General features: G+C 46.0%; 2 protein-coding genes across 2 annotated transcripts in view; one reads left to right on the top strand and one right to left on the bottom strand.

Moving 5' to 3' along the window:
* si:ch211-250c4.3 (uncharacterized protein LOC100535981 homolog) overlaps positions 1–6,579 on the bottom strand; it is a 45,415-nt gene extending 38,836 nt beyond the window's left edge. Inside the window, exons 1-2 of the mRNA XM_064316798.1 lie at positions 6,560–6,579; positions 6,156–6,205 (exon numbers count right to left, since the gene is read on the bottom strand). The gene's annotated coding sequence lies outside the window, so the exon portion shown is untranslated. The remainder of the gene's footprint in view (positions 1–6,155; positions 6,206–6,559) is intronic.
* Positions 6,580–10,738: 4,159 nt separating this feature from the next.
* The window catches only part of LOC135244474 (nidogen-1-like), a 24,593-nt gene continuing 11,046 nt past the window's right edge, over positions 10,739–24,285 (top strand). Inside the window, exons 1-8 of the mRNA XM_064316776.1 lie at positions 10,739–11,120; positions 18,113–18,406; positions 18,892–19,121; positions 19,361–19,761; positions 20,078–20,218; positions 20,887–21,138; positions 21,542–21,742; positions 23,697–23,930. Of these exons, the coding sequence (XP_064172846.1) occupies positions 10,917–11,120; positions 18,113–18,406; positions 18,892–19,121; positions 19,361–19,761; positions 20,078–20,218; positions 20,887–21,138; positions 21,542–21,742; positions 23,697–23,930 (1,957 nt within the window). The 5' untranslated portion in view covers positions 10,739–10,916. The remainder of the gene's footprint in view (positions 11,121–18,112; positions 18,407–18,891; positions 19,122–19,360; positions 19,762–20,077; positions 20,219–20,886; positions 21,139–21,541; positions 21,743–23,696; positions 23,931–24,285) is intronic.

Genomic DNA, 24,285 nt, shown 5'->3' with positions numbered 1-24,285 from the left:
TGCTTGTTTTTTATTTACACTGAAGCCATGATTAAGCCGCCGTGTTTTCCGATAACAGAAGGCATCGGCTTTCCAGCTTGCACGGAATATACCGGAATGGGGTGCGGAGATGAGGGAGGGTGGAGACCGAGTGTCTCGTTAAACCGCACGCTCTCTTTCTCTCCTGGCGGAGATGATCTCAGTGATTTGATTACGTCTCTGTTACTCCACCAAGTGAGCATGTTTTTAAAAATATGACTTTGTGTGGCAGAGGCCCCTGGAGCTACACAGATGTATCAGAGTCTGTTGAACTTTGAACCCCTAACCCTACATGAACACTGTCATGTCGTTTTATGACACCAAAAACTTTAGCATTGTTATTATAATAATTATAATAATAATTATAACAACAATAATAATAATAATAATAACAACAACAATGATTATTGTTATTATTATTATTATTATTGTTCTGTACATGTCACAATTCAAAATTCTGAATGGTTTTTCCAGATAAGGTTACCAAATTCTGGTTACTATGTGGTTACCATAGACTGCAAATTTAACTAACTACCTAAGCAAGCAGGATTATAGCATCCGATAACTAACACTAAACATGGCAGCCACTACCCCCTTCACCATGGCTCAACAATCTGATTGGTCGTTTTTTCATGTTATGGTGTTTAAATTTAAAATATTATGCAACAAAATGATTTGCTTACTTAACACTTGTTGATTTGATCGGTTTGCTATAAATATCCTTATTTTAAGTAGAGAATTCTGTTAACTTTAAAGGCCCTTTGATTTAGATTTTTATTCGCAAATAAGTTTATTCAACCTCTCTGGAGGAAAAAAAAAAAACCTTTCAGTCTGTTTGGACCTCTTCGTTGACCTGTATTTGTGTCTCTGCTTTTGAAAATAAACATGAAATGGGAGGGGTCTTGTATTTATTTTAACAACTGATGAGTTAAAGCCCTCAGATAAGATGTGTTTTCTCCTTCTGTTTGTATTCATGGCCTAAAGCCTCACGTTCCTTTCTCTTTCTCTTTCCTCATTTATTCTTTCATTTATAGTAAACCCCACCCCTATTTCTACTCCGACATCAAAAGCCCAGATTTTATATTATATGAGAAATGTGCCCATTAAAACACTACAGCAGAAGCAATGATTTAAACTGTTGTTCATCCTCTTTACGTCCTGGCTGACTGACACTCTCCTATCACTGATTTTAGTACCAGGGGCTCACAGCCTGGCAGCAAACCTGGGCCATGCCAGTGTGGCCTGCACAACCAGGTCTAGGCACTGCCAGGCACAGTTGGCACTGCCACCATCTGAATTCATTACCAAACCGTGGAGCCCATCCATGCCCTAGACCAGTGCTTTAGCAGGATGAGCCATCCATCAGCAGATTTAAACTGTTTAACCAACAATGTTATTACTGGCCAAGGACTGGATACTTTTGAAGTTTTAAGCTTGGGAAATACAACTCAAAAATACTGAGTCTTTAGAACATGCAATTTAGCACTTAGCTTTGCTGAATTGTACAGTAGAAGTGGTATTATTGTTGGAAGTCATTAAAATGTGGGTTTTTTTACAAGCTGAAAAACAATACTACGGTTGATATACATATCTAACATTTCTTGGGGGAGACAAATCCTACAAATTATGCTTTTTCCACATGCCAACCTATATTTAAGAGTATAATTAAAAGACAGAGGTATTGTCATAAGCAAGATAGCTGTGGCGTAGATAGGCACGCATTGTAGCCTTCCAGTAAATAAATCCATATTTTAGCGAAAGCTGTCTTTTGAATTAATAAATGGTACTTTGTTAATGGTACTTTTCAGCTGACACACTGTACATTCAGAGGTCTCTAGAATAGTGAAATATGTGATATTATGAAATAAAAAATTTTAAAAAATTAAAAAAACATCTGCTTAGGTTCATCACTCAATGTCACGGACAAAAACAAGCTGCCAGTGACACTAACTCAGTCGGCGAATCAGGCTGAGCAGAGCGAACTCAGTCCTCGTCTACTTTACGGTTTTCTGTGCTGCGGATTTCCTCACCTCCGCCATCTGTGCACCGCCAAGCAAGCCCGCTGTCAGCTCAGCTCCTGTCGCTAAGATGGCGGCCCGCGCGTGAACGGCCATCTTGTTTGAGCGTGCTCCGCCCGTCGCTTCCTACGGTACGCTCGTCCCTTTCTCATCAAAGACTAACGGGGAGGGGCCTCAGCTTTTGGTCTGATTTATGACGGAGAGGGAGGCATCAATATGGCGGCGACAAAGAGAAATATTGTCGTTATTAAACGCGCGCGTATGCGTCTGCGTCTGCGTCGCCCCCGGGATCTTATGAAGATGAAAAGGGCTAAAGAACAGAGGCGAAAGAAAAAAATGATGGAGGGATGAAGAAGCTTGGGATGAAAGGAGGGATGAAAAAGAGACAGAGCTTTACTGCCTGTGTGAAGATGCGTGTGAAGTCAAACAATAGCTGATGTGTGCAATTTCGGGAGAAAAATTTAGCCTTTTCAATTTAAAATAATGTTTATGCAAAGTGTAACATGTAGATACAATTTTAAGTGTCGCCTCCAGACACAAGTCTTATTGTAGCTCAGCTTGAACCACTTTCTTTTAAGCAACATTTTTAAAATCCTTAGAACTCCCCTTTGGTAACTTTGGTAAGTGCGTTTCTGGTAATAACGGTACTGACACTGAGGCCAGGCAGCTGTAACAGGAATCAGTAGCTGGTCAATACCTGTCTTGATGGACAGCAAAAACATACCTAAGGAGTTCATTACTGAAATAACAAATGAGTCACTGCATTGATGGAAATAGGTGAACAGGTCATTTCCATGTGTTTATTGCTTACTGAGCTTCAATGATAACCTTGCAGATAACCCAAGCATGTTTTCTCTTCTGAGAACACCCATTCAAAAGATCGGTCTGTCCCGACAAACTACAAAAAGGGAATGTCGGACATCCACAAATGATTCTGACCTGACTTTCAGGCCGTGAGGGTCTGAAGTCCTGGCTGATCTGGAATAGCCATTATCTGTCATTGATACACTATCATCACCACTTACAATAAAATGAGTCACTCCCCAATGCATAGATCCCAGATATCCTTCAAGGGAAGGCCGAGATATTCTATGCCGAATGTCAATATTGACATTTCTGCCGCTTACTTCATACGTGTCATGTGACCTTGTGGTGACCTCATCTCGAAGCACACACATTCTAGTAGATCTCAAGATATATAACTGAAGGGGGAAAAGTTTAAATCCTTAAACTTTTCTTATATTTTTTTTTAGCTTTTTATTTTAGCCTTTCCACTGGCCTCCTTCATCGCACAACAAGCAGCAGCAGTTATGCAATCTGTTAAGTGCCAAACTAACAGGAATGGTTGTGGACTCCTCTCCCTTCTCCGCTGTAGGTTTTGACAATGTACACAGATACAAATTCAAACAGTTCAGGCCTGGCCTGAGTACAGAAGAATGTAAGCAACACCAGCGCTGGCTGATTACTCTTGTTTACTGTAACTAGCTCTGTTTGTGTTCACAAGATGCAGCGTCTCTGCAATCCAAGAAAGAGCAACGGAGAAGGAAAACATTGAGAGACGCGTGGAATGAGGAACCGGCCAACAACATGTTACTGGATGTTACTTGAGAGCATTTCATTTTAATCAGTGTCGCCTGATCCAAGGCCAACAACAGACCATGTGACCAAAAGGGGCGTGGTCATGGCTATGAGAATCTGAAGCACAAAAGTGAACCACGGGCGCAGAACGTGCCCCACATCCTCTAGATAGCTCCTACATCCCCCCCCCCCCCACATGTTAACAGTGACCTGATAGCTCTGTTATGACCTCAGCTATGATGGCTCCCTCTTCTGACCTTCGGCTATTTTGTCCCCCCCCAATCACGCCCCCCCCGCCCCCCCCCACTTTCAACCAGTTCAGGTGAAGGGTTGGGGAGCCACTGCCGAAATGAAACGGGACACAAGGCACGTACCCTCTGGCCAGGAGAAGCAGACGGGAAGGAGCTCTGTCCCTCGTCCGAAAGCTTGTCTTGTAAATCGATCCGTTGTTATCAAGCGTGAAGAATTTCAGAGGGACCCTGGGCCTCAGCCTATTGCCCCAGGAACAGAAGATTTGAATGGGGGGGTTTTTTGGGGGAGAAATCCTCTTCGAGCCCTCTAATCCTGTTCCAGGGGAGGGCCTTTTTTTTTGTTACAATCCCGAATGTGCAGTGCTCTTCAAAATATGGTGACTTTTCTCAAATACCTTAAAGGGCAGGCAAGGCTGTTCTGTGAAAAATAATCAGGAGTTAACCTTGCAATTATACACTTATCATCCGTGTCTAACTGTTCGAAATAAAGGTTGGGTTTTTCAGAAAAAGGCAAGGCGAGTTTTAAAATTCACCACAGATTTGTCACAGGAGCAAGAAACAGGAAGTGCTTTTGACTCACACGTATGAACCGTATACCATGAACCATGAAGTTGAAATCAGGCATAGAGTCCTGGTTGTGATTAGCAAGTGAAAACACTGGGAATGTATGCGGTGTTGGCAGGTATTACGTATCCAACACTCATTATTAATTGGCTTCCATTATTGTAAATAGCTGCAGTCAGGGAAGCCAGCATGCCCAAACCCTTTCAGATCCAGGCCTGTATTAGGGCAGCCTGATCAGACTGGGGGCGGAGCTTAAAAGGTCTAACAGGGAAAGCTTTCCCGGGCACTAGCGAGTCCAGAGAGCCCCTAGTGGTGGGTTGTGTACAGTGCAGAGAAACAGAAATTACCCCCTCTTCCTGATTCCCTCTATTATTGCACATGTTTCACACTGAATGGTTTCAGATCTTTAGACAAAATGTAATATTAGACAAAGGGAAACTTTTATTTCATCCACCCATTTACACAGCTGGATATATACTGAAGCAATGCAGGGTTAGTACCTTGCTCAAGGCTACAACGGCAGTGTCCCACCCAGGAATCAAACCCGTGACCTTTGGGTTACAAGACCAGTTTCCTTACCCATTGTACTACACCACCACCTGGTCTGAGAGCTGAGCAGTCGCAGGAGCGTGTGCTAGGTTATAGAGCCACTAATGATGACAGCTGGTGGCAATAATTGGGAAGGACCCGGTCTTGTAACCTAAAGGTCTCAAGTTCGATTCCTGGGTAGGACACTGTTTTTGTGCCCTTGAGCAAGGTACTTAACCTGCACTGCTTCAGTATATATCCAGCAGTATAAATGGATGCAATGTAAATGCTGTGCGAAAGTTGTGTAAGTCACTCTGGATAAGAGCATCTGCTAAATGCCAGTAATATAATATTGTCTTGATCTTGTCAAAGCACCAAAACTGGTATGAAATAACAGCAGTCCAAAAGGCCCTCGTTAAATAACAATCATTACATTTAATCATTGTTTTTTTTGAGTGAGAAAATAATAATAATAATAATCTGGTCCTCAGCCACAGGGATCCAAAAGGCCGTTTGCAAGTACTGCATATCTGTTTCAGTTCTGTCCAACGTTTTTTCCCTCCACACCACACACAGTTCATTCCTTCCACAAGCCTGTTATGTTATCGTTTAAAAGATTCCTGACTACATCAAACCCGATATCCTAATCAAAGTCTGTCAAGTCGTTGTGCGTGATCTGCAAACCGGAATCGGCAAATCTCTCGGTACCTCTGAGAGATGATGGTATTGCCAATATTGACACGGGCTTCCTCAGGTGTGCAGTGAAGGCCTTTTCTGGTTATGGTTATCACAAACAGAGGAATTACCCTGCGGGGGTCTGCAGTTTGACCTGCTTTTCAGGAATCGCTCCACAGATTTCGGTTTACCAAGAGATCTTGATTCTCAGTAAATTAGACTCTTTGTAATCGTATTGTTTTTTGGGCTACTGGCCTACAATATGTTGGTTAAGAAAACAGCAAGAATTACATTGCAATTGATGTTTTTTTTTTTAATTAATTAATTTTTTACAGTATTCCCAACTGGAACCCTAACATACTAATTCACGTAATATGAACACGACACAATATGCACCTCACAGACCTGGCTTATGCTTATAACTCATTCACTCCCTCGTGAGATTTAACAGGTTATTATAGGTTCTTCTGAGAGCTATTAGCACTCATGGTGCTTCGCGAGACGGAGTTTGGGAACCACTGACCTTGTAGAGTGAACTAAATCGTCTCCACCACCGTAGCTTCTTGTCGCCATCTAGTGGATAAACCCGAAACTGAATTACTTGATTTGTACAGAATATGAATTTGGAAACACTGAACGGTCTCCCACCCTCGATTTATACCACAAAAGAGAAATAACATTTATGGTTGACTAAAAATTAAAATCTGGACGGTTTGTATTCATACTACATACACATTCATTAAAAGCTATAGCATCAAATCCCTGAAAACTTGAAATTCTTGAAAGTGGCTTAAAAAACCTTTTTGGTGATTTGGATTTCTATACATGCCATGTTATTTGTTGTGTAAGATCTCTATCTCATATGAAATAGGAAGGTCCAAACAGAAAGGAAAATATGGAGGTCTGAAATCTGAAGGTCAGGCTCACCTGGATCCACCTGGCCTCTTCATCCTCCAGTCTCTTTGTCTGTCGTATTACTGGGGAAAGCAAGTATTCCATCTGTTAACAGTCAATTAGCAGCAATGTTTCTCATTGGCTTTTATTCATTGTTCACTGGCTTAGTGATCTTGTTCCAAGTCTGATTTTGGCACAGAGAGGTCACAGTTCATTAGATGCTTAAATTGGTTTGGCTATGCTGTCTGTAATTATAAGCCACTGCACATTTTGGTGGTAATATATTTCACCATAAAATTCCTGTGGTCTTAGAAATCCTTGTGTGGTTCTATTAAATTAACAAGCAAATTTTGTAAATTTTATTTTAATGTTTTTCTCTTCTATTTCATTACATTGCATACATATTGAACCTCATTAAATAGCTTTATATAACTTTAATGTACTGATGATGATTGAGTGGTTACAAGGATGGTCGGTCGGCAGATTTTACTGTGAACTTTGGCGATGAGACTCAAACTTATGCAACCCAAGCGGAGTGTTTTATTTACAAAAGTGTCCCCAACTATTATACCAACATTTATACACATGAAACAAAAGAATCAGCGCAACAATTGTACCCGTGTAACTACACTCACCGACTGCCAGCCTCACTACAGCGAACGAACTGCTTATATACTACACATTATCCGGACAATACCATTTACAGACAATATTCAGTTATCCCATAAGAAATGACATTACATGTTTACACAAAGAAATAATTGTACATATATTATCAGTTTCTACTTTATATCTAATAATCATATATCTAATTGGGTACGAGAAAATATTACCGAATACACTTTATGGTCTCCCCCCGTCTAAAATAGCAAATTCTTCTTGTCCAGCGCTTCCAATAAAATTGCACAGAATCGTGACGTTCGGATTACGTCATTCCAGTTTGACCATGGAACACACGGAATGAACAATGGTCAGTAGCAACTCCTAACATTGCGTTTGTTGAACGTGGTATGCCAAAATAAATCTATTTAATGTTTGAAAACAGATGACTATGTTGAAGTTATTTGCAGTACATTATGGTGGTGAACAGATGCACAGTAGCGAATGTGTTTGAGTTGGCAAACCGGCAAAAATAAATGGTGCTCACTACATTTATGAAAGCGGCGTAGGCCTACTCGCGCCAAACAACCGCTACCATAAACAGATTAACAGTTAAAACCCGATCGTTTTAAAAAAAATAGTGTCCTAGCTGGAACTGAGGGTTCGCTCCGGTTACAGAAGTGAAGAAACCGATTGCTTGGTTGGCTCATCCTTTAAGGCAGTGTTCAAGTGCATGGATGTTCAATTGAGCATGGTTTCAGTACATTCAGTACAACTATTTTTTTCTTTTCTGGTGACTTTATATCTAATTTCCTCTTTGGATTTTTGTTCAAGGATGATTTGACTCAAGATGCTAGGAAGGAAACTATGAAAAAGGAAATTACATTACATCACAGGCATTTAGCAGACGCTATTATCCAGAGAGACTTATACCACTTTTTTTTTACATAGCAGTTACATTGCATCCATTTATACAGTGCGATATACTGCAGCAGTAACGTAACATAACATAATGATGAGAACAGGCCATTCAGCCCAACAATGCTCATCATTTTTCTGACTAAATTGTACCTTGTGGTCTTTTTACCTACAGATTAGGTCATCGGAGCATTAGGTGGATACAAGTATTGTGGTTCCTGATGATTCTTTCTATTGTGAGCCTCCAGTGATGTCCTGGGTGTTCTTCAGAGGCACTAGTAGAGGCGTAGTGCTGGTGTTGCACAGGTACGATGTCTCATCTCTGTCCTCTGTCACATCCCTATCCCGTGAATATCACGCCCCTGCTTCCCGGGACTTTGCCCAGCTGTGACATCACAGGTCCCACCCAGGTAACCCACCCAACTGACATCACAGATTCCTTCCAGGTAACCCACCGAACCGTGACACCACGGGGCCCTCCCAAGAAACCTCCGCAACTGTGACATCACAGGACTCTCCCAGGTAAACTACCTAACTGTGACATCACAGGGCCCTCCCAGGTAACCTGCCTGCGATATCACATGGCTGTCCCAGAGAACCCACCCCACTGTGGTTCCATCAGACCTCATTTCCTTATTGGTGTAATTTTGAGGCATGTCAGTGTACTGTTCCGAGGATGACATTTTTGTAAGATTAGAATTTATTTGATTTAATGATGTAAAATTGGGATTTGAAATAGTCCAGATATTAATTAATGCTTTCCAAAAAGGTTGAAAAGATTTGAGTAGTTAAATTTAAAGAAAATTTAAATTATACTGAGTTAAAATTGATTCAAATAAATAATCTGCAAATAAGAAGAGATATTGTAGGAACTACCACAAGATGGCGATGCTCAATGGTGTACTTTTAAATATTATCTTTAAACAATCACAGCACTTCTATTCGATTGAAAATTGTCTTGGAAAGATTGACCTTGTCTGTTCACTGAGGGAAAACTTGGCTTGCAGGACGTGATTTCACATGTCAAAGAATATCACACAGGGTCCAGGATGTATTACCAGGGTCTGATGATATAAAGTTCCACAGAAATGTAAAGTAGCAGTAAACTGTGAATGAAATCTTGGAGCTGGGTTCTGTGCCTGAATAAATGTGCAGCAGAAATGAGTTTCTCTCCTCAGAAGGTTATGTGCTGGTGCTGCTATTGCAGCGGCTAGTTCTGAACAGGGGGGGTGAGGCACGAGGATGGAAAACATGAGCTTCCACTGTAACCCAGTGAGCCCAGCCTGACTGGAGCAGTCAGGCCTTAGGATGCGCCCCATGAGTCAGACTTTCACATCCAGCTACATTTAATAAAACTCAAACAGATTTTATACCCACAACAGATCAGGGCTGTGACGCATTATAGTGTCTCATTTGTTTAGCTGATATTTAGATAATTTAACTTTCTGGGATCTTGTGTATGCTTTGCTGAGAAGTGTACTCTTGTGTTTATAGAGGAATGGCTCATCAAAACACATTGGACCGTGGGAAAATGATCACCTTCTGCTTTATATTACTTCCAGTAATGTAGGTTGAAGGTGAAGTGTTATTTTAATGAATCGGAAAAGCTCTAGTCCAGATTTTTTATTTTAATTTTTAACAATTATATATTTTTCCAGACACTGTTTTGTGGGGGGTGGGTAGTCAGGGTTGGAATGCAGTGCTGAAGGAATTTCGGGAGACTGAGTGACAACATCCGTCAGGATCAAAGAACCACCGGGACTCCCCTCTGGTTCGAACTGGGAGTCCATTACGTTTGATAGCGACACAGAACGTGAGAGGTGCTACTTATAGTGGGTAGCTTACAGTACCTCTATTCTCTCCAGAAATATGGAAATAATCCAGTCCAGTCCAGTTTATTCTCCTTTTTAAAATGACGCGCAGGCGGACAGCTCATTCTCCAGAGGAATAATCGGCAATTTCCCAAACGATATATTTTACATATTTAACGGAGTAAATTTCCCTCTCCAATCCAAATACGATGTCTATCTTTTTTCCTCAAATATTTACAGATTTTAACGGCAAAACAATATTTTGTATGTCAGTTGTAAAGTTATATATTCGGCTGAATACAGTGAACAATGTAATAGCAGTTGAGTGTTGGGGGAAGAGGGTCAAAGCGCATCCACACTTAAGTGTTGAAGGACCTTTCATTCCTGGTTCTTTTCAAAATAGCCGAAGAACGACCATATTGCAATACTTAATCCGCTAAATAAACATTTGTCTCTTGAGGCAGTGTGTGTGTAATCGTTGTGTATAGGCTATGCGAATTTATTTTTGAGATATCTTTTCCTTGCGCCACAATGATCTAAAAACTGAAGGACTGAGAACAAGACAAACACACATGATTGCACGCACCATGTGCGTGCGTGTGTATGTATATGTGTGTGTTTCTCTTCTGTTTCTCACTGTTTGTAGATATTTTTGGCGAAAAGCTTGATAAAAACAACAGTTGTATGTCGTTTATATTTGGGGATTTATCACACAACTCTTATTCATTAGTTACTAAATTAGTATTTGATCAATCGTGTCTGGGTTTACAAATATAAGCTTGAGGAAATTATTTCTCCATACCAAAAAAAGACAAATTTGTGGCATAACCTGGTGCGAGTCGTGGGACTGGCAGAACTGCGCTATGTAGCTTCGCCAAAGAGTTCCGCCTGATCAACTCCTCCCACACTCCGCTCTGTTCAACTTCTAGGAAAAAATTGCGCTTCTTTCTCAAAGTCCTTCCTCGGGTTTAGGTCACACTGACCAAAACGGTATCCCTTCAAACGGATATCGCTCACGAAGAAGCAGAATTTTCTGCTCGGGGTCCAGCGCCGTATCGACAATGGGTTTGCAGCGACAAGGATGGTTGCGTTGGACGACCCTCCTCGCGCTTGCGGTTTCGGTGAACTGCGTGCGCCGGAGCGAGCTCTTCCCGCACGGCGAGGGCGCGGGGGACCGTGCGCTTCCGCCAGGGAATGATCACACGCAGGAACTGCCACTCGACAAACCTGTGCTATTCTACGATGGGAAATTTGACAAAGTTTATGTAAGTTGAATTAACTTTGAAATACCTCATACCCGTTGCGCTGAATGTATATTGCCCTATGAATGAACTCGCGAACGCTTCAGTATACTCAATCGCATTCCACTATAGGCAAAACGCACAGCGAGCATCTCGAAAGCGCATCTTGATTGAAGTAATCACCGACATGTTGAAATGTCGTTATAAAATTAAACGCTATTACTGTGCTAAAATGACCGTATTATTTGACATTTCGACACATTACATGTAGCCTACTTTTGGTTCACTTACCCTGACGCATTGATTTTTCCCTATTGATTGGGCAATTGCACTGCTACCAGTGCGTTTAAAGAAGCACCAGCAGGATTTCTGCGATACTGCACAACGATTACAAAATATGTTCACGCAGGGTTCATGCAAATATCAGATACTCAGCTGCATACCAAGGACCTTAAATGGCAATAGGTCACCTAGTCTTCTGCCCTGATACTTTTAACGCACAGCTACGGCTGTCATTCTGCAGAATGCAGAAGGTTTGTGTTTGCTCTTCCAGTAGTTTCAGAGTTCATCTATTGGAGATTTACTCAAGGACAAAGTCCTGAAAATACCTGATTTTCGTTATCTTTTACGCACTGGGGACTGAAGTGAACCTTGTGCTCACACAGAAAAGTTGCCATTTGACCCCTTTGAAATCTAGTTCTTTAATCATTTGTTAGATATTTACATACATATTTGTATGCAAAATAAATTTAAAAAAAAGCTGTATGTGTTCTGCACAGCTTTGGAAGAAAAAACAACACAGTGCACTTTTGACAAGGAGATACTTTAAATTCCCAATGGCCTGAAAATGAATTGTGTGTGGTACCGCGCATGTTGTAGGACAGTTTTTCTTCTGTGGTTCTAGAGTAGTCTGAGTTCTCCAACACTGGTGGGTCTTCATCTACTGTCTTCCAAGGTCTTGGTGTCACTCTGAACAGTTAACTTGAGCCTGTCTCTACATGCATTGATCTTTTCAGTAATTCCAAGCCTCAGTTTATGGGTAATGCACTTGAATCTACTTGTTAGTGGTACACCTGCGTCTCTGTCTACCAGTATCGGACCTGAAAAACAGCTTGTGCACGCACATCAGTGTCCCAGCCGGGGTGAACCTGGGTAAAGGCTCCTTTTGGTGGAAAGTTCTCTCTAATTCTACTCTGACCCGTTGCCTTTATCTGAGGAGCTCTTCCGCTATTGGCCGTGTTTTTCCACATGGTTACAGTCAGTGAGGGCCCTACTGCAGGTCCTGTCATGCGCCAGTTTCTCCATGTCATCAGCCAAAATGCTAACAAATATTTAACTATTGCACGTTGAGTAACTTAATCAAAGCGTAGTTTGAGGATGGCCCAAACTGAAATATGGACAGTGTGCTGGGGACAGGGCTGTTTTTTAATTTTTTTATTTTTTTAAATTAAATTGCTAGTGGGACCGAAGTTGATGTGTGGCTTCAGGGGTTTAGGTTCAGCTGTGGTTCTGCCCGCTAGATTTCCTCTTGCGGAATCTCCGGATTCTCTTTCCCTTTTCCGCGGTATGGTGGCCCTCTGCTGTGATCGAGCGCTTCATGTGTCCGAACCAATGAGCTGACGTCGTTTCCCCCGCGCTTGTGTTTTTAAAAAAAAAAAATCATAGTCGTTATAGCCGCATTACTGTTTGCCTAATTGACTGAACACAATGAAGATGAGGACCGCGAGCCTGTTGGCGCACAGCCTCTCCATTGTGCCGGTCGGACAAACCCCCTCTCTATTCCCGTGTGAATGAATCATCCCCCAAAATAGGAAGGCCTTCCGTGCTCTAATTGTGTGTCCTTGATGTTGTGAATCCGGTGCTTGCCCTTCGTTAATTATAAACATTTTACACAACAGGAACGAGGCGTGTTTCACGTCTTAGTTCTGCCAGGGGATTTAACGGGACTGGCAGGATTGGTGGCGCACGTGTGGTACGTGGAATCAACTCAGAATCTGTACTACAAAATGTTTCAATCTGCCAGTTTGTAGTTGCATTTTAAGAGTAAGCAGTCACATTATATTCCGTGTTGCTGTTTTGAAAAAAGAAGTTCAACCCCCCCCCTCCCCCCCCTCTTTTTTTCAGTTGTGCCCGTTGCGTCAGGACCCCTCTAGCTTAGCGTGCTCGCTACCCCGTTGCTCTCGCACACGAACCAGTGACCAGCGGCTTGCTTTTCCTCTTTTTTGAGGCTTAATTAATGTTAGATTCTCTGCTATGGGAGTTTCCAGCATTTTAAGTTTCAGACTTATCATTCCATCTCCTCATCCTCCCCAGCTCCAAACGGTCCCTGAGTTCTGTGTCCCCAGGCTCTGCTTGTTTGTTGTTTTTTTTTTTTTTTCCAGGATGTGGTTCTTATCATCATTTCCTGTTGGGGTTCTTTCTGTCCCACCAAGCAATTTCCTGTCCAGCTCTGATTGGACATGCAGTATGTATGGTAGTGTGCTAAGTGATATCAGGTGTTACGCCCATAAGCCTTCCCTCCCGTATGCTTTCCACACCAGTGAATGTTTTCTTTCTGGGGTTAAAAAGAAGAAAAGAAAACAGTTGTGTTTCCCCACATCTCAACACTCGGCACTTAACGCTCACCACGGTCGGATCTCTATCTCGTCTCCCTCCCGCAGACTCAGCCCGAAAAGTTGCTCATCTGTGACGCACGCGCAGAGATTGAAATCCCAGCCGAAGCATTGTCCGATGCTCCGTGCTCGAGCGTCACAATGAGATCGCAGCGTTGCCGCGGCGACAGAGCACCGCTGAAAGTCCGGCCGCCCTACTGAGTTCTGGAGCCGCCCGGTTTCTTCTTCTGTGGTTTTGAGTGACGTGAGGTCGCAGGTGGTCGCGGCGGCTCGCCGCTGCCGCTAACGGTTGGGCGCGTTCGTGTTTCCGTCCGCCGGTGGACGCCGTGTTATTCTGGAACGATCTGAGCAGACAGCTGGGGATGGGGCGGGGCGGGGGGGGGTCGAGGGGGGGGTGGGGCGGCGAGCGGGGTGAGGGGGGGTTGGGGGAGGAAGCTCGAATCGCTTCCTGAGCCGTTAGCGGCGGCGGCGGCGGCGGACGGACTCACGCTGCCCTTTGAGCGGCTCCGCTGGAATCCCAGAATCCCTTTAGAACGCACGTGTAGAATGTGGTAAGGGGGGGGGGGGGGCATCAGCACGGGGCCAGCTGGAGCTCTCTCTCTCTCTCTGCCGAATAAGATTATTATTCGTCCCGTCTACGATGAGACCGCTGTAGCGTCTGGTTTTTGGTTTTCTCTGAAAGTTTCTCGCATGTTTTTGTTGGGCCTTCTCTAAGGTCCTGCGGGCTGGTTTTCCATAGACCCAGCCGGTTCACTTTAAACTTTTCGTTTTGGCGTTTCTTAAAACAAACGTGTCCCGGACAGGACTTTCCTCTCTCCCTCTCTCTCAGAGAGTCGTGTTTAGGAAACCTCTCTCCGTTTGCTCAAACATTCATGTCAAACGATAGCCTGGAATGCACGTTAGAATTTGGCACAGTTCACCATCCGCAATTAGTGTCACTCACACATTCGCACCTGAGAGCAGATCCAGCCAAGGCAAGCAAGCCGGGGCCTGTAGCTCTGTATTAAAGTGCTGATCTGTGGTGTTGGGTCTGCACTGTAGACCCTGATTTTACAGTGCGGGTGTGATGTAGCGATGAAGGAATTTGGCTTGAAGTCGGTTTGTTGCAGGTTCCAATTCCTCCTGGAGCTGTCTGTACAGCTGTTTTACTGGTGGAGGAATGCTGTGTACGTAGCCGATTAGAATATTTTATCGAGCGGTCATGTTTTAATGGTGATAACTGTTTGGTTTGGGATGTGCTTTGGCTCTTGCTGCTGGGCATCCATGCCATTGTGAAGATGCACGGGGTTCATGTGACCTGGTTGGACAGCTTAGGGTAATCTTAAAACAACCAACTGCTCACATTTTTCCCAGGTGTGGGAGTGGGCTGTTTTGGCAAAAAACTTTAGGACCCTTTCTTTAGCCAGGAAGTGGCCAGAAGTTCAGGATGAGCGTGGACCGCGTCTCCAGATCTTAGGAGGACGCTCTGCTCTCTCCGTCCTCCTGACGGCCGTCGTCTCAGAAGATTACCGGAGCGGTCGGTGTCCTGGTTTAGGCGAGGACACCGCTCCGAGGAATGCCTGCTGGAATAAAAGGGCCCTTTGTTTGCTGCTTCTCTCCAACCCTGCTGTTTAATGGTGTCACTTTCACTGCTGGGAGGTGACGGGGAAGGAGGAGGAGGAGGAGGAGGAGGAGGAGGTGGGGGGCGGCTACTTCCCCAGCAGCTCAATGGGGTCTTCATGTACCACCCAACACACATTTACCCCAGCAGCACCATAATAGGAGGGCTGGCCTGATTTAGAGCTACTAGCTGGAACTCAATTAGTTTAACATCAGACCACACGAACATATGTTTTTCCTCTCTCTCTTTCTTGCTCTCTGTCTCCCTTTTGCTTTCTCCCCCTCTCTGTCTTTCTTTCTCCCCCCCTCTCCCTCCCCCCTCTCTCTCTCTCTCTCTCAGGCCTGCTAATTCTCTCTAGCCCTATTACGTCCCACCTGCCTCTTGACAGTCTGCCCTGCGGGGAAGCCCTACAGAGTTTCTCTCAAAAAGACCTCTGTTCGTTTTCCACTTTCCCTGGGCGAGAAATCACAGAAAAATGTAAGAAAGCCCCACCCCCCACCTCACACCCTGCCCCCACACCCACCTCACACCTCGTCCCCCCCGCCTGCCCCCCACCCCCGTCATCATCACTCTTATATGACAGAAAGTACATTTTCGGTTTAAATGCTTCAGCAGGTTCCTTTCACAGAATCCATTCATGTGTGTGTTTTTATGAATATGTTTTGATCACGGAGAAGCAGCTTTGTGTTGTTGGGGCTTGTGCCATAGAGTAGAACCCAGTTGCTCTGCTGTTGACCTGCAGTGCATTATGGGACTGGACCATTCCGGTAAAGACCCGGGCCTTGGTTTGAAGTGGCACACTTGCCTACTTTTGAGTATATATATATTTGAGTTGTATACTCAATAGTAGGCAAGTTTCAGACATGGCCCAGTTGTGTGTAAAGACAAGGAAGGCTATCTGAAGCACCTCCTGCCCCTGTGACAGGCCCCACCTGTCGGCGTGATGACAGTTTCTCCTGCCTCTGCTTGCGGTATTATGTGGCACCGAATGACAGTTTGCTTTGTGTTCCGGCATAACCATGTCCTGGTTCGCCTCAGGGAAATCTGACCTGGAAAACTGTGGAAACGGGAGAGATTTCCAGGTGGGAATGTTGTGGGGAAACTCACAGGATTACAGCCGGTGTTTTTAATCGTAGAGGCAGTGGAGGAAGAGGCTACAGTCAGCTGTCCTTTTAATAGGCCTCATGGGATCTGCATGTGATTAATGCCTGGCCTGAGGAGCAGATCACTTGGGCTTGGCCTCGCTGTGCGTGCGTGTGTGTGTGTGTGCGTGTGTGTGCACGTGTGTGTGTGTGTGCGTGCCTGTGTCTCTGTGTGCGTGCGCATCTGTGTGTGTGTGCATGCATGCGTGTGTGTGTTCGTGAGAGTGAGTGTGTGTGTGTGTGTGTGCGTGTGCGTGTGTGTATTTGTGTGCATGTGTGTGCATGTGTGTGTGTGTGTGTGTGAGAGAGAGAGAGAGAGTCAGAGCTCACTGTGTCCTTGCTAACTGGCCAAGTGTCCTGCAACCTGATGCATAATTGGCCGTAGTATTCCCCATGTTGGGAGGGTTCCTTTTTTCATTGAGCAAGATCAGATGTTGTAAGCTTTCCTATGCCAGAAACTGAAGACCACTTCCTGTGTCCTGTATCCGCTTCCTGTGTCCTGTGAAAACTTCCTGCGTTCTGAAAAATGAAAAAATAAATGGCTGCTCCAAAAATGTTTTCGGGGCTATAGGAAAGTGGGAGGCTAATGGACATTTTCAATTGATCTGTCAAATCACACAGGTGTACAGCGAGCGTGACCTGACTGAAAAAAAGTGACTCGTGAGGACGGAATATCTGAATATATCAGGAAAAAGTGACTTGTGAGGACGGAATATCTGAATACATCAGGAAAAAGTGACTTGTGAGGACGGAATATCTGAATACATCAGGAAAAAGCGACTTGTGAGGACGTCTCGTCTGAAAACATCCGACGCGTCGTGCAGACAGAAGCAGTTTAAGAGCGTTTCAGAATGAATCCATGACAGGATTCCGGGCCTGTGGCATAAAAGCAGGAAGTGCTGATAGATGGAACCTGGAGCTTTCCTTTGCTCTGAGGGAGGGAAAGAAAATTGAGGCTCTTCTGAAAGCTGCGGGTTGGCCCCGTAAAACAGCTTGGGCGGTGTGTGTGTGTACCCACAATGCCTCACTGCGAGGGAAAGTTTCCACGGCCTGAGGCGGCGACAGGCAGTCGTGTTCGTCTGTAGCGTTGAGAAGTTGAATGAGTCTGTGGTGTTGAGTAGAATGAGTACAATGCTCATATGGCTTACATGCATTCTGGTGTCTTGTCTTAAGTGCAAAGCAGGTGTAAACAATTCATTTTGAAGATTTACACTAGACTGTGTGCTCAGTGTTTTGCGAAGGATTTTCACTTAATAGTGCATGGCTCAATCAGAATAATTCCAATCGTGTAAGAGAAACATAGTGTACTTTTCTCAACATATTTTGTTTGACACATTTACATAAAGGATAGTTGCCCAAGAATGCAAATGACTGAACAAAACCTACAATAAAAGACATTCTTTGTTTTAAGGTCTTTTTTATTTTCATGCTCGTGAAAAAATACTTGTCTGCGAATGACATATATGAATATGATTCATGTATAAAAAGATCGACGGATCGTACGTTAAAGAATGTGAGCTGTAGAAGTCGCTGTAGATTAGAGCAGCGGTTGAATGCTGAAATGTAGCACACTGTCCAGCTTGTGCGACCGAAGACTTGCCTTATGTGCAGTACTGAGCTTGGGGAAACATACGGTAACAAACCTTCCTAATCTCCTTAAAGATCAACACCAATGGGTTTGTCGCCACGGGGCAGCCTGCCCCGGAGTCCGAGTACCTGGGGAACATGCCTGCCAGCTTCGGCATGATCGCCGCCCTGGTGGGGGACCTGGACACCAGCGACGGGCTGGGGCAGGTGTACTACCGCCAGGACTCCAGCCCCGCCGTCCTGCGGAAGGCCGCCGAGCACATCAACCGCGCCTTCCCCGAGGACGACGAGGTGGAGCCCAGCCATTCGCTGGTGGTCACCTGGGCGGGCGTGGCCCCCCATGACCCGCAGAATGGAGGAAATCAGCAGGTGAGCAGCTTCTTCTCAGTCAAACGGGAAACCGGTGGTATTTTTGATTGGGGGATAGCATTCTGATGGTGTGGTTGAGGTTACGGAAAGCGTTTTGGGGGTGAGGTTAGGGGAAGCATCTTGGGGGTGGGGTTAAGGGAAGCGTTTTGGGTGTGGGGTTAAGGGTGGGGGGTAGTCTTTTGGGGGTGGGGTTACGGTTAACAGAAGCATTTTGAGAGTAGAGTTAGCATCGCATACAGTGTGTATGTGTGCAGGTGGGCTTAGGGGTAAAGGAGCAGGGGCTTGTAAATTGCAGGCGGAATGTTCTGAGGGCGCTCCCAGGCATTGTTAAAGCCCCAGGCAGCCAGCCCTTGTGGTGAAAGTCCAGCTGTTCACGTGTGCGTGGTGGTTATGGGAGCGTGCTGCGGGCTGGCGGTGCCTCGGCTGCGGCTCGAGGAGCTCGCTCTGAGGGGGGGCTAACTCCGATCCCCCTCTGGCGTTCGTAGCGCAACACCTTCCAGCTGGTGATAGCGTCGGGCGAAACGACCTCCTACGCCATCCTGCTGTATCCGAGCGAGGCGATGCAGTTCCACGCCACGCCTTTAGTGGGCAGGAGAGAGCCCCTGCAAGCCGGCTTCGGTAAAGGACTGGTGAAGTTCCTCATCTGGAGCACCCGTCAGGGCCCGTACTACCGGATCACCACAGAGGAAGAGGACTCTGTCAGAAAGCTATCTGAGTAAGACCTCCATTCCCTCGCTAATCACGCTGGCTAATCTGTGTTCTGCACTTGAGATGTTTAGACCTCTATGAAGCTTCCAGCCCATGTAGTAAATCCAACACACACAGTCCTGGCAGCTCACAGAACTGCATTCATGCCAGCTTATACAAATAAAAAGAAGCATTGCACGCATTTGTGGTCAGCATGTTTTGAGTTACCTCCTGGAGTAAATTTTTCATGTTGACGTCTCTTCCCAGGCAAACAAACTCAGGAAAGCCGGGCGTGTGGGTGCACGAGATTGGGACGGCCCCCTATTTCACGGCCATTGCCCCCGGCGAAGTGACCGAGCTGCCCAAGGAGGTTCTGGCAGTTAGCCGTGGGGAGAAGGTGTTGTTCCATGGCCGGATGGGCCCGTACCAGCCGGGCCCTGTGGAGCCCCAAAGGCCAGTCTACCCCCGGCCTGAAGAGCAGCACCCTCAGGAGCCTTACGAGGACCCCATCGCTCACCACCCCATCCGGGTCCACGCCGTCCAGGAACCGGTCCACCCCGTCCAGGATGCGGTCCACCACGCCCAGGTCCGTCCGGTCCACCCGGTCCAGTTCCAGCCGCAGAACCCTGAAATAGTGGTGGTGGACGACAGCGACATTAATGTAGACGGTAAGGGTGGGTGGGGGCGGGCCTACTGCCTTGTGGGGGTGGGGCAGTGTAGCATAGTGGTTAGCTAGCTGGGCTTGCAATTCTGAGGTTGTATGTCTGATTCCCTTGTGGGGCACTGCTGTTTTGCTCTGAACAAGGTACTTTCCCTGGACCCACTTCAGTAATTATCTTGGTGTACAAATGGATTGTATGTATAAGATCGGAGATGAAAGCATCTGCTAAATTTGTAAAAAAAAAAAAAAAATTAAAAAAACACGCAGCTTTTTAACATTCAGTCTGTCTGGCTAAATTTGTGCTCTGCCTGTTTTCACTCCAGTGTTCTCCTACAACTTTGAGACCTGTGCTAACAACAGACAGAAGTGCTCCACCTTCGCCGACTGCAGAGACTATCCCAACGGCTACTGCTGCCACTGCCGGCCTGGCTTCTACGGCAACGGCAAGCAGTGCGTAGCAGAAGGTAGGACGCAGACCTCGAGACTTGGCTTTGCTGTGGGTTACTTCCCTTTACAGTAACGCTGCTTTTGCATGACAAGAATCAATCGCAGTCAAAACGGCAAGTAAGTTGGTGACTACGTGTGAGAAGAATCGAGTGCCACCAGCTCTTGAAACTTGACATCATCCGTCTGGGAAAGCCGCAGGTTCGAAAATACTGCAACTAGCGGTGATAAGCAGTAGGTTGTCTGCGGTGTAAGGCTAAATTGTGAACTTGCTTTGTGAAACTCCTGGGATTATCCCAAAATGTATACTTCCGTGATTACGTCTGCCTGCATCGTACAAAGCTGCGGTGTGATTGGACGTGCTGCAAAACGTCAGCTTCAAACGAGGTCAAAGTTCAAATGATTTGACCTTAGAGAGGATTGCAGTTCGGCATTGATTCTGGACTGTGTGCTACACCAGGCTTAGTTTCGCGGCCTAGTCAGGCATCAGCGCTCCCTCCATAGAAACTTAATGGTTTGACGCCTCGTTGAGCGTTTTGACGCTGATCGTGTGCAAGCAGCTCAAGGAGCACTTCCTTCTCACGGTGTTTGTTAACGTATGGAGTCCTGGTGTGTTATTCAGAGTTTTGGTGTGCTGAGATTTAACAGGAAGTGAAGCTGTCGTTCTTGTCATGACTGTGATTGGCAGGCAAGCCCCAGAGGATGAATGGGAAGGTGAGTGGGCGGGTGTTCGTGGGGACCTCCCCCTCCCCGGTGGAGCTCAGCGGCAACGACCTGCACTCGTACGTGGTGGCCAATGACGGGCGGGCCTACGTGGCCATCAGCACCATACCCCCTAGGCTGGGCCCCTCCCTGCTCCCCCTCTCCTCCCTGGGCGGGGTCATCGGCTGGGCCTTCGCTCTGCAGCAGCCCGGACACAAGAACGGCTTCAGCATCATAGGTGAGAGATCGCCCCCCCCCCCATCACCCCCCTGCCACCCCCCACCACATTACACCACCGCACAGCTGAGTTCAGTTAGCCTGTTAGTGCGAGTTTGATCATGATGCCTGAGTTACTGTACGTCTATGCACTGTGTCAGTCTATTTGTAATGAGCGCAGGATGTTAACGTTTGTCTCCCAGTTAGATAAACACAGTTGGCTGAAATGTATATTTTGGCTGCAGAGGGAATGCTTCATGTTCACTGTGCTTTTACCGAATATAATTCTGCAGACCCTGTTACTCCCCCCCCCCTCCCCCGCCCCCTGGCTCTTTAACCCCCAACCCCTTGTGCCATGCCCTGTGTGTCATCCAACCCCCCCCCCCCGTCTCTTTTTATATCTCTCTTCCTCTCTCTCTCTGAAGGCGGGGAGTTCACGCGGCAGGCTGAAGTGACCTTCTTGCCTGGCAACGAGAAGCTGTCCATCAAGCAGGAGTTCAAGGGCATCGACGAACACGACCACCTGCTTGTCAACACGGACCTGGAGGGCACAGTGCCCGAGGTTCCACCGGGCACCACCGTGGAGATAGACCCTTACTCCGAGATCTACCATTACAGCAGCAGCCGTAAGCATTACCCCCAGATCCACCATTACAGCAGCAGCCGTAAGCATTACACACAGATCTACCATTACAGCAGCAACCGTTAGCATTACACCCAGATCTACCATTACAGCAGCAACCATTAGCATTACACCCAGATCTTCCATTACAACAGCGACCGTAAGCATTACCCCCAGGTCTACCATTACAGCAGCAACCGTTAGCATTACACCCAGATCTACCATTACAGCAGCAGCCGTAAGCATGACACCCAGATCTACCATTACAGCAGCAGCCATAAGCATTACCCCCAGATCTACCATTACAGCAGCAGCCGTAAGCATGACACCCAGATCTACCATTACAGCAGCAGCCATAAGCATTACCCCCAGATCCACCATTACAGCAGCAGCCGTAAGCATTACCCCCAGATCTACCATTATAGCAGCAACTGTTAGCATTACACCCAGATCTACCATTATAGCAGCAACTGTTAGCATTACACCCAGATCTACCATTATAGCAGCAACTGTTAGCATTACCCCCAGATCTACCATTATAGCAGCAACTGTTAGCATTACACCCAGATCTACCATTACAGCAGCAGCCGTAAGCATGACACCCAGATCTACCATTACAGCAGCAGCCATAAGCATTACCCCCAGATCTACCGTTACAGCAGCAACCATTAGCATTACACCCAGATCTACCGTTACAGCAGCAGCCGTAAGCATTACCCCCAGATCCACCATTACAGCAGCAGCCGTTAGCATTACACCCAGATCTACCATTACAGCAGCAACCGTTAGCATTACTTCCAGATCTACCGTTACAGAAGCTATAAATCTAATCCAAGATCTTCCCTTACAGAGTGAAAAAGCCTCTTTCACATCAGATGTTAATTAAACTGCAGCTTCATTTTGGCTTTTCTCACTGCGTCATGGCCTTGCTAGACTTGGTGGAATGTCTGCACTCAAAGAAACGTGTTGAGTGCAAGCTAGCACAAACTCGAGCCCTCCAGCGCTCGGTGGTTTTTCCCAAGTGAAAATAACAACCAAAGGGTGCATATTAAATAGCCAAACTGGAGCTTTCCAACCATTCATATTTTGTTTAGTTGAGGGGGTCCCTGTTTCTTTTATAGCATATAAAGTGCTTTCTGTTTTAAAAATTGTAAAGAAGATAGACAGGAAATGGATTTCTAATGTCTATTGAGGGCTCCAATGGGTGCCTTTTCTAGTTGTTCGTCTGCCGTAAAGTGGATTTTGGTGAATTGAACTGACCACACCTTGAGATGATGTCAGTCACCAAGTGTTTGTGTGCATGTGTGTTGATTGACTGTTGACCACCCATAAGATGGTCTAAATCACAATGGATCTGGGTTAAACTGGTTCCTGTAGACTGCGTATGGCATCTTTAAATGAGTGTGCATTTTGAATATGCAACAGCGGTCTGTTGCATTTTTGACTCCTAAAGAGAATACAGTACGGTATTGTATAGTTGCGCAGACTTCCCTAATTTCGCAACAATAAACTATTTAGAGTAGAACACAATCGTATAATCTTAGTTGATGCAGGGGAGCCACTACGTTTACTAACAACGGTGCATTTATTTGAGCCAGTTTACACAAACCTGCTGAATTTCGAGCCAATAACGCAAACCGGCTTACCGTGGACAGACGGCGTGGTCCTCCAGCTGCTTACAGGCAGGTTCGAAGGCATCGCATGCCGGGCTGGTGTGGACGTATCATTTGTTAGCATGTTAGCAGCTAACGTCCTTCATTCAGCTTCATTTATCATTTATGTCGCCGTTTTTTGGCCACCCTTGCTTTCCTAAAATGGAATCACAGGAAGCGACGTACGAAGAGTTCGCGCGGTGCGGAGTCTGTGCTGTCTCGCAGCGGTTTGGCAGCGGGACAGAGCGGACGCCCCCCTGTGACCCACGTGTTTTTTTTTGGGGGGTTTTTTTTTTTTTCGCGCAGTGATCACGTCGTCTGCCACGCGCGACTACGTGCTGACCCTGCCCGGCGGCACCAGGGAGACCAGGACGTTCCAGTGGAGGCAGACCATCGTGTTCCAGAGCTGCCCGCACGACGAGTCCGGCAGGAACGCCGTCCCCACGCAGCAGCTCTCCGTGGACCAGGTCTTCGTCATGTACGACTCCGGCAACCAGCTCATCCGCTATGCCATGAGCAACAAGATCGGCTCCATCCACGGTACTGGCGCCTCCACGTATAATATACCCCTCTGTATACAATATACCCCTCCACATATAATATACCCCTCTGTATACAATATACCCCTCCACATATAATATACCCCTCCTCATACAATGTACCCGTTCACATATAATATAACCCTCCACATACTATATACTCCAGCAGATACAATATATTCCTCTGCAAACAATACCCCTCTGCCCAATGTACCCCACATACCCCCTTATACCATACTTGCATGTTGTTTGTGTTCAGGTCTGAACGGGGGTGTTGGTCCATTTTGGTTCAGGTCTGAATGGGAGTGTTTGGTGGTTGGTATTTAGGTCCGAATGGGGATGTTGGGTGTTTGGTG

Source organism: Anguilla rostrata, chromosome 18, assembly GCF_018555375.3.
Source record: "Anguilla rostrata isolate EN2019 chromosome 18, ASM1855537v3, whole genome shotgun sequence".
Classification (NCBI taxonomy): Eukaryota; Metazoa; Chordata; class Actinopteri; order Anguilliformes; family Anguillidae; genus Anguilla; species Anguilla rostrata.
Note: the sequence above shows the minus strand (reverse complement) of the source record. Positions and strands in the feature narration are given on the sequence as shown.